Genomic DNA, 9,129 nt, shown 5'->3' with positions numbered 1-9,129 from the left:
ACAACTCCCGCCTCTAACTGTCTTTGTGGGTGACAGTTGGACGTAGATGGGAGACCACAGAGAGTGGGGGCGTTGAACACTTGATTTATCTCTTGGTTTTATTTGTATTGAGAGTAGGTTAGGATTTTAGGTTTGTGTTGTTATTATTATTTAATTATTTCTATATTAATTATATTTAATTTGGCTGATCATTTAGAATTATAGGATATTCTCTTTGTTCTTAGAAGGATAGGTAAACGATATTATAATCCTGTTGCATTTAATGGTTTACCTACACTACATGGGGAAAACCAACGATCAGGTAGGTAATAGGAAAGAATATTTTCAAACGTATCTCATTTATATTCATGGAAGTGGGGGGGGGGAAGTACCAAAAAATATCCCAGGGTCAATCGGGCCATTTTTCATCTCCATGGATCTTTCTCAGTAAGTTTGTCACATGAAAGTGAACCACGCAAATTCGTGGCTTGTTCTGCCTCAGGCCCAATTCAGAAGAAGCAGACAGAGTCCGATGAGGAGAGGAAATGGAGTTACTTCATTCGAATAGAGGGAAGACTCATAGTTCTTCAGAGGTCTGAGAAACATTACATCAGTTTTTATCACCTTGGGTTCATTATGCGTTTAGCAAGTTATTGGTTGAGTTAGTTACGTGTACATATGACTTCGCATCATTCCATCGGTGTAACATAATTGGGGGTTGTCCCCTTACTCAATTAACACTTGTCAAAGTTGTTTATCATCTCAAAGAACAAACACTCTTTCTTTGGCAACTCTGATATCAGTTCAAGTATCCATTGGGCAGATGTGTGTCATTTTCACGACTAGCCCAGATCTGTTCCCATCCTTGATGTAACTAGCAGGACAACTACCCATTGTTAATTTATTCCATTACATGATATAGGTGCTGGGCAAAGAACATTTCCCAGCATTCCTGAAACAAAGGCTTTAATACAAGTGCCCCAATCTATGGTAGGATGACGGCCATCTGTCTCTTGCAATGTTGCCAATGAGGGTACTGAGATTCTACAGGCCTGGATCTTAATTGTTTTGTTCTCACAGATTCTAGAAATGCAGTTTCATTTTCTACTGTCAGCACTTTCGTTAGTTTGCAAGGACAAGAGAAAGATGGGTAAGGGGCTTCTCTTAGTGTGGCTGTGTAAAGGCAAAAATCATAAAACATGATTACATCTACATTCATATAGTCATCTTTCTGATACGTTTGTGCTAGATCTAGAGTTGCACAAAGTATCACTCAGGGACTCTGAGGGCCCCTGCTTACTACTCAGAATTTAGGGGAGGTCAGGGCTGTGTCCCACAAAAGTAAAAGCCGCATTTGGCCGGAAGATCATCCAAGTGACAGAAAGCCACTTCACATTCCTTTTGGTAATACGTAGAATTTGTGATAACCCTATCAACTTGAGATGCAGTTGTGTTACCAATGAGATACTTCCTGAAAGAACCTTTTCTCAGTTGTATACAACATACAGGGGATTTTTCAAAGCCCATGATTTTTGTTGTGATGTTATGTTGGTGTGTTTAGCCTTCTTGTGAGATGCCTTAAGTGGTTTTATGGCGCTCAGTATAAATTTTCTAAGTACTAATAAAGAACTCTTCCACTGGCCCACTCCAAAAGTCAGGGTTTCTCTATTTCCATAGTTATTGCAGAAGACTGGGCACCAAAAAAACTGGCAGGCACCTGTTAAGGGGTTCCCTTCTACACCGGTTAGGGAGACTGGAACCGCTTGGCAGTCCATCTCCTTAATTACAACCCTACAAGGCAGTCTATGCCCAAACCTGAACAACCCACGGCTAGCATACTCTAGAAGCTAAGGTCAGCCCAGGTTAGTAATTGGATGGGAGGCCACTAAGACCAGCAATGCTGCCGAGACAAGCATTGGAAAACCACCTCTGAACAGCTCTTGCCTTGAGAACTCGATGAGGTTGCCATACGTAGGCTGTGACCTGACAATACTTTATGCACACGAGAGCGTGCACACGCACACATATATACGGAAGGCTACAGATGACATAGTGTATAAAGAGCCAGTTTGGTGTAGTGGTTAAGAGCAGCAAGACTCTAATCTGGACAGCTGGGTTTAATTCCCCACTCCTCCGCTTGAAGCCAGTTGGGTGACCTGCCTTGGTTCTGTCACAGCTCTTCCACACCTCTCAGCCCCACCCACCTCACAGGGTGATTATTGCGAGGATAATAATAACACTTTGCAAACTGCTCTGAGTGGGCGTTAAGTGGTCCTGAAGGGCGGTGTATGAATCGAATGTTATTATTATTAAAGCGGTTTCTCGCCGTTAATAAGTGTCCTTTCTAAGAACGCGGATATTTTAACAACTGCAAAATTTCTTTTAAAAAACAAGCAAAGCACCTCAGTGCAATGATAAGCTAAAATGCCCCTGTCGGACAGTAGTTTGCTTCTGCCCATATGAAATGAAGTCTTGGAATAAAGTTTGAAGCCCTTTGGAATTTTTTAAAAATTTATTTGTGTTTTAACATCAGTCTCTCCACTAGCAAATGACATGGCTGGTCCAGAAGGCAATGAAAGTATAAATATAAATAAATAAGACAGGGGAAAGAGTCTCACACTACACACAAAAAAAGTAGCCGGGGTGGGGGGGCACACAACTTCTCAATCATTTACACTCTCAAAAGCACCCAGCACAGGAACATTTCCTCAATTGATGAGATTAATCATCTGAAAACCTCTTGATGAAAAAAAGATAGCCCCAGCAACAGCCTTTTAGAAAAGCCATGTTTGGGGAGCATCAGAGAACAAAGAAATGGCAGACAAAAAAGAAAAATGAGGGGTGGAGGGTAGGATTGTTGCTCATTTGGAAGTTTACGCTAATTGATTAAAACTCATTATTGCCTACTGAATTAAGATTTATTTAATCCGGTGACAGTTCTACTCATAATTGCGTTTTGCTTGTACAGGGTTTGATCCCTAAATCTATTCTGCTACTGCTTTCCCATAGCCCAGTGAACCTCTTGCATTAGCTCCATGAATTGGGAAGAAAGCATGACTGTTAGAAGGACAGATCCGACCCATGAATTCCCACCTTCAAAAATGAAACAGGGACACACACCCAGAAATGGAAAAAATCTCTTTACTTGTACGTCAAACATAAGTCTTGCAACAACCTGATGCCGCTGGAAGCGTCGCACAAAATTCCTGCTCTAAAAACCTCCCCAAAGAAGCCTTATTTCTTCTTCCAAAATTTCCTGTAGTCATCCAAATTAAAGTCGTCTTCAAACTGAACTTCTTTCGTTTTAACCTTGCCGGCAGTCCTTCTCCGCAGTCGGGCCCTCCTTTCGGCTTCTGGAAGTGTGTTGATGTCTACTGGCATCTAGAAGTAGAGAGAGAAGTTTTTGAAAATGCAAACACTTTATTTTAGTAAAATATACACCCCTAGCATTGCCGCTTGTTTGCTGGCAGAATCCTGTTGCTTTAACATGAGATGTAGAATTTCAACAGTTACTACCTTCCATGGCCAAATGCTTCCGTATAGTCATATACGTACGAATTTGCCTTCTACCGAGTCAGACACTTGCTCTTTCATAGTCAATATGATCTAATCAGACTGACAACAGCTCTCCAGGGTTTCAAGGGGAGGTTTTTCACATTGCCTATGACCTGATCTTTTTAACTGGAAAAGCTGGGGATTAAACATGGGAACTTCTACATGCCAAACAGATGCTCTACAATTGAGCCCCACCCCGTTTTCCAATCTACTTGTGGGAGAGGCACCTCACAGCCCCTACAAGTTTTATTTTGGGGGATGTCTGGTGACAACTCCTGGATCAATTGTGGAGAGCCAGGTTTATGCTTGTGGTTTTATTTTATTTATTTACTTTGGCATTTATAGCCCTCCTTTCTCATTGAGACTCAAGGCAGATTACGAAGTGTGAGATTAGGACAATCAGTATCAAGGACATTTCCATACAGAGTCAAGAATATTTCCATAAACAATGCCATAGGATAAATAAATACAAGTTTACAAAGACAGAACGTTAGCAAGGATCCAGTACAGAGTTGAAGAACTGCTGAAACAGAACATAGTCAATTCTAGGACAGACATTAGACAACATGAAGCATAGATAGTATATAGTAGTACGTATGTAAAGCAACAGATAATATGTATGGCAACATAGTGGTGAAGTCTATGGTCCCGAATTCATCAGCGAAGCATCTGAGACCCCCTTCCTACAATACTGCCCTCCTATCTGGGTAAAAAGCCTTTTGGAATAGTTCGGTTTTGCATCATTTGTGGAAAGCCAGGAGAGTGGGGGCTCTCCTGACCTGCTCAGGCAGGCCGTTCCACAGGGTAGGGGCCCCCACAGAGAAAGCCCGTGTACGGGCTGCTGTTGATTTCACCCATGTGCAGGCTGGCACCTGCAAGAGACCGCTGAGAAACTTGTGGGTTCCTTAAAAGCTTGTGGCAAGCAAGTCTTCCTTAGAAGCTTCCAAACTTCCCTTGTAACCTGCAGCTGCAGGCTCACATTTGATGTATCCACAATGACCCACAGAATAACAGCAAGGCTTAACAAGTCCAGCTAGCACCCTGCACCAGCCGAAGCCCATTTGCATTGGAGGTGGGAAGCTCAGATCTAGGTGTTGTCACATGAAACTGCTGTTGGCTATTCACATGACTGAATGCTCCTTTGCATAGCAAAGGGAAGTATTATCTCCCTCACATGCTAACTTTCTGCAGGGAACATTAACCCACATGAAACCCAAACTTAGGTCCAGATAAAGACTGACCTCCACAGTGCGGCCTAAGTGGCCAATGCATTTCACCAGGAATTTTACAACATATTTCAGGAAGACCCTTTCCCCCAATGCAACTAGGAGCTTTTCTTCTTGCCCAGAAAAGGTGCAATTTAACTCTCACCATAAGAATCCGCCTTGGTTCTTTGTAGCGAATATGGAATGTTGAGCCATCAGGTCTAACCAACAGGACTGGATAGACCTTGGCATATTTCTGCCTCGGGATACAAGCAATGGAGGTTCGATTGGAGTTGAGCTGGCTGGTAGAGGTGTGGAGGCCACAAGGCCTCGCTAGGCTCCTAAAGAGAGCCTCCGGCTGGAAGACCCTGAAACCAATTCAGACAGAACAAGGTGACATACTAAAGCAATTGCCCGGAAAACCCACAACAACCATTGTTCTCCGGCTGTGAAAGCCTTCGACAAGCCCAGAATTCACTATCCGTCAAATCTCAGACTTAAAACAGAGCAAATTTCTAGCTCTCAGAACAAAATAGAAAAGAGTCTAGTAGCACCTTTAAGACTAACCAACTTTACTGTTTCATAAGCTTTCGAGAATCACAGTTCTCTTCGACAGATGCATGCACAAAATATGTGTGTGGAAAGCCAGAACAGGGGAGTGACGCTACTGAAAACTACAGAATAAGATTGCCTGACCAATGTTACATTTTACTAGAAACTGGAAAATGTGGAAGAAAAATTGAAATAGATGCCTCCCTACAAGAATGCACATGCATTCTTAGTGGTCACTCCTATCTTGTAGAGCAGTCTGCCTAAGGAATCAGGGAAGTTCACTCTTCTGTCATTACGTAGAATGCGCAAATTAGAAATGTTCAGTAATGGAACAGTCAAGGAGGGCTCCTCCATATTGGAATAGGATTCTAGTCCACTGCAGTTGGGAGAAAATACTCTTCCCTTTATTGTTTAACATCTATATGCGGCCCCTTGCCCAGTTGGTGCGAAGTTTTGGACTTGGGTGTCATCAATATGCAGATGACACCCAGTTGTATCTGATGATGGACGGCCGCCCAGCTCAATCCCAGATGTCCTGGAACATGCTTTTGCAGCCGTGACTGGTTGGTTGAAGCAGTCGGCTGAAACTGAACCCAACAAAGACGGAGGTTCTGTACTTGAGCCACGGGGGATTAAGTTCGGGACTCCTGCTCCCGGCCCTCGATGGGGCACCGTTAGTGCCAGTTCCGAGAGTTAAAAGTCTGGGGTGATCTTGAATGCCTCCCTGAAAATGGAGGCACAGGTCACAGTGGTTATCAGGTCCTCTTTTTTCCATCTGCGGCAGACCAGGCAACTTGTCCCTTACCTGTCAACCCGTGACTTAACTACAGTGATCCAAGCAATGGTCACCTCTAAGCTAGATTACTGTAACTCGCTCTACGCGGGGCTGCCCTTGAGCCTGACCCGGAGATTACAGCTGGTACAAAATGCAGCGGCGCGTGTTATTATGAGAATGCCAAATAAGGCGCATATAACACCATTCTTACGCGAGCTGCATTGGTTGCCAGTGGAGTACCAGATCAGATTCAAGGTTCTAGTATTGACCTATAAGGCCCTGTGTAGACTGGGACCAGCGTATCTACAGGACCGTCTCTCCCCATATATTCCCCAGAGGACACTCCGATCAGGGGACAAACAGCTGTTGGTGGACCCTGTCCCCAAGGAGGCTTGCCTAGCCTTGACTAGAACCAGGGCCTTTTTGGTCCTGGCTCTCACCTAGTGGAACGCTCTGTTTGCTGAAATCAGGGCCCAGCAGGACCTACTGTCCTTCCACCAGGCCTGCGAGACAGAGTTGTTCCGCCAGGCACATGGCTGAGGCTGGGCCTCCACCGGCCTGGAAAAAAGGGGTGTATAAAACCCTCCCAGTGAAGGCTGTCCACCATCTTGTTTTAAACGTGTTGTTTTTAATGAACATGAATTTTAAATTGTATTTTTAATATGTTGTTATCCGCCCTGAGCCCGCTTGCGGGGAGGGCGGAATACAAATTTGAAATAAATAACTAAAAGTGGGGTATAATAAATGAAGTAAGTAAATACAGCTAATCTTTCCACAGTGCTTTCCCAAGATATTCACCGTGCATCCTATGTGTGCAGCGCTGCATCGTACCAATGAGAAAATGCTGGTACCAAGAATGGGATTAATCATTTTAGAAAAAATCAGCTTTAGTTTTTTTTAAAAAGTCAATAGTCCCTTTCCCCAAGAAAATGAACAGAAATGTGCAAAATCTGGTGAAATCTCAGGATCCAGAGGTGCCGGAGCAGGCCTTCCAGTTGTCACTGGCAGCTGATTTCACAGCTCTTCATACACCCTGATGCAGGCCCTTTCCAAGACTAATATTCCAAGACTAATAAAAGCTCGGAGGTATCCGAACAAATGGCCCGTGGCCAGTTCTTGGTGCGCATGATTATTCAGATCTGGACCTCAGCACAGAATCCAGAATTTTGTGCACTTTACAAAATGCATAGAATTCAGAATGGTATGCACTTTCCAAAACGGATTAAGTCAACTTACAAACAAGTACACAAACGTTACTATTCCATCAAAAAACATAATTAGCTGGCTCACCTATACATACATACCTGAGCAATTTATGCACCCAAAGCAGAAAAAGCCACCTTTTGATAGCTTCCCTGCCTTGTGATTTAGAGAAGATTATTTATTAGCCACAGTAACAAGTTAAGCAAGCTGGAATTAAATGCAATCGCCTTCCTATACTTCTGCTTATACCATCTCAGGTACAGCCCTAAGCAAAGTGAAGCCCAGATCTATGCATGTCTACTCAAAAGCAAGTTCCACTGTATTCCTCAGGACTTACTTCTGTCACAGTACAAATTGGCACAGGGCTGCTGTTTTACTTTTCAAGGAGGAAAAACGAGGCCACCAAATACTGGGATTTATGTCCCTTTAATGACTACAGGATTGTAGAAGCTAAAAGCAAGGAGCCAAATCTTTTGGACAGCACCAAACATATTAAACAAAAATTCTAGTGCAACCCTACCTTAAAGTCCTGGTTATGTTCATCATTCTGATCTTAGATACAACTGCTGAAGCTAAGCAAAGTCAGGTTACTCTCTGGCACGCTTCTTGTGCACCAGACACAGCCTCTAGGATGGGCAACAACCACAAAGGTCTTAGGGTATCATGATCGAGAGCTGCAGCCAAGCGTTACAGTACCTGCAGAAAAAAGAAAACAATCAAGATTAAGTGTGGCATTAAACCTCGCAGCTGTTTAAATTCAGTTGCAGCTGTCTAAAGTGCTTCATCTATATGAGTCTCAGCAAAACTCTTCCAAGCTGTGCTGCATTTCACTCCACAGATAGTTTTAGGTTTGCCAACCTCCAGGCAGTGGCTGGAGATCTCCCAGAATGACATCTCCAGTTCCCTGGAGAAAATGGCTGCATTGGAGGGGGAACTCTATGGCATAGGGTTGCCAGCTCCAAGTTGGGAAATTCCTGGAGATCTGGGGGGGGGGGAATCCTGGAGAAACCTGGAGAAAGTGAGATTTCGGGAGGGAAAGGACCCTGGCATGGCATAATGCTATAGAGTCCACCCCCCAAAGTAGCCATTTTCTCCAGGTGAACTGATCTCTGTGGCCTGGAGACCAGTTGTAATTCCGGGGGATCTCCAGCCACTACGTGGAGGCTGGCAACCCTACTATGGCATTACAGCCCACTCTATGGCATTCTCTCTTTTCCCCAAACCTTCCCCCTCCCCAGGCTCTACCCCAAATCTCCAGGAATTTCCCAGCCCAGAGCTGGCAACCCAACTTTAGTTCAGAAAGCACCAGAAGACTTTAACTGGAGAGCCCTGGGTGGCAATCCCCACTCAAGTTATTAATCTCTCTGGAAGACCTTGGGGCAACCACCCTCTAGCTACTTAACCTACCTCACAGGGTTGTTGTGAGGAAAAGGCCCCGAAGGGGGGGGGGAAGCATTAAAAATAATTGAAAGCATAGGTAAATAAATCACTGCCTCTCATTTCTTGAGGAAACACCCCTCCCATAATGGTTTGGCCCATCTCTCTCCTAGGTCTCCCCTCCACAACGGTTTGGCCCCTTACCCTCCTCTGTAACAAATGGTTCGCTCCCTCTCTTGGCCTGCCTCCTTCTCTTCATACACTCAAACCCAAGATTGGTTTGACCTACAACTGACCCCCCCTTAAGATCCTCAAATGGTTTATTCCACCAGGACCCCCTCCGCTCCTTCCCCCCTTCCGTCCCCCGAGCTCGCTCACGTGACGCACCAGAGCGCGGCTTTTCCTTCCAACGACCGGGCGCTGCCCTGACGTCATCACCAAGCGCCGCTTCCGCGCCGCTCTTTCTGGGGGTGGTCGCGCGGC

General features: G+C 44.6%; 1 protein-coding gene across 3 annotated transcripts; it reads right to left on the bottom strand.

Annotated features, from left to right (window-relative positions):
* Positions 1–3,102: 3,102 nt before the first annotated feature.
* On the bottom strand, positions 3,103–9,111 carry MRPL55 (mitochondrial ribosomal protein L55). 3 transcript variants are annotated; one of them, XM_054991438.1, is made up of 4 exons: positions 9,034–9,111; positions 7,790–7,965; positions 4,906–5,107; positions 3,103–3,360 (listed from the first exon to the last, which is right to left on the bottom strand). In XM_054991438.1, the coding sequence occupies exons 2-4, from the start codon at positions 7,813–7,815 to the stop codon at positions 3,214–3,216; spliced, it is 375 nt and encodes a 124-aa protein (XP_054847413.1). In that variant the 5' UTR covers positions 7,816–7,965; positions 9,034–9,111; the 3' UTR covers positions 3,103–3,213. The 3 variants fall into 3 exon arrangements, with proteins under 3 accessions (XP_054847413.1, XP_054847414.1, XP_054847415.1); XM_054991439.1 differs by lacking the exon at positions 9,034–9,111 and adding an exon at positions 8,851–8,957; XM_054991440.1 differs by lacking the exon at positions 9,034–9,111 and adding an exon at positions 8,677–8,694.
* Between the last annotated feature and the right edge of the window lie 18 nt (positions 9,112–9,129).

This window comes from Eublepharis macularius, chromosome 11, assembly GCF_028583425.1.
Source record: "Eublepharis macularius isolate TG4126 chromosome 11, MPM_Emac_v1.0, whole genome shotgun sequence".
Taxonomy (NCBI): domain Eukaryota; kingdom Metazoa; phylum Chordata; class Lepidosauria; order Squamata; family Eublepharidae; genus Eublepharis; species Eublepharis macularius.
This window is presented reverse-complemented; position numbering and strand designations above follow the sequence as displayed.

What these genes read in the sequence shown, in the direction of transcription:
- MRPL55 (XM_054991438.1), bottom strand. Translation starts at nt 7,815, where the DNA reads ATGATGAACATAACCAGGACTTTAAG. An exon ending in AACATAACCAGGACTTTAAG is followed by an intron (nt 5,108 to 7,789) that starts GTAGGGTTGCAC and finishes AATTGGTTTCAG; the next exon opens with GGTCTTCCAGCCGGAGGCTC. An exon ending in AACCAAGGCGGATTCTTATG is followed by an intron (nt 3,361 to 4,905) that starts GTGAGAGTTAAA and finishes CTCTACTTCTAG; the next exon opens with ATGCCAGTAGACATCAACAC.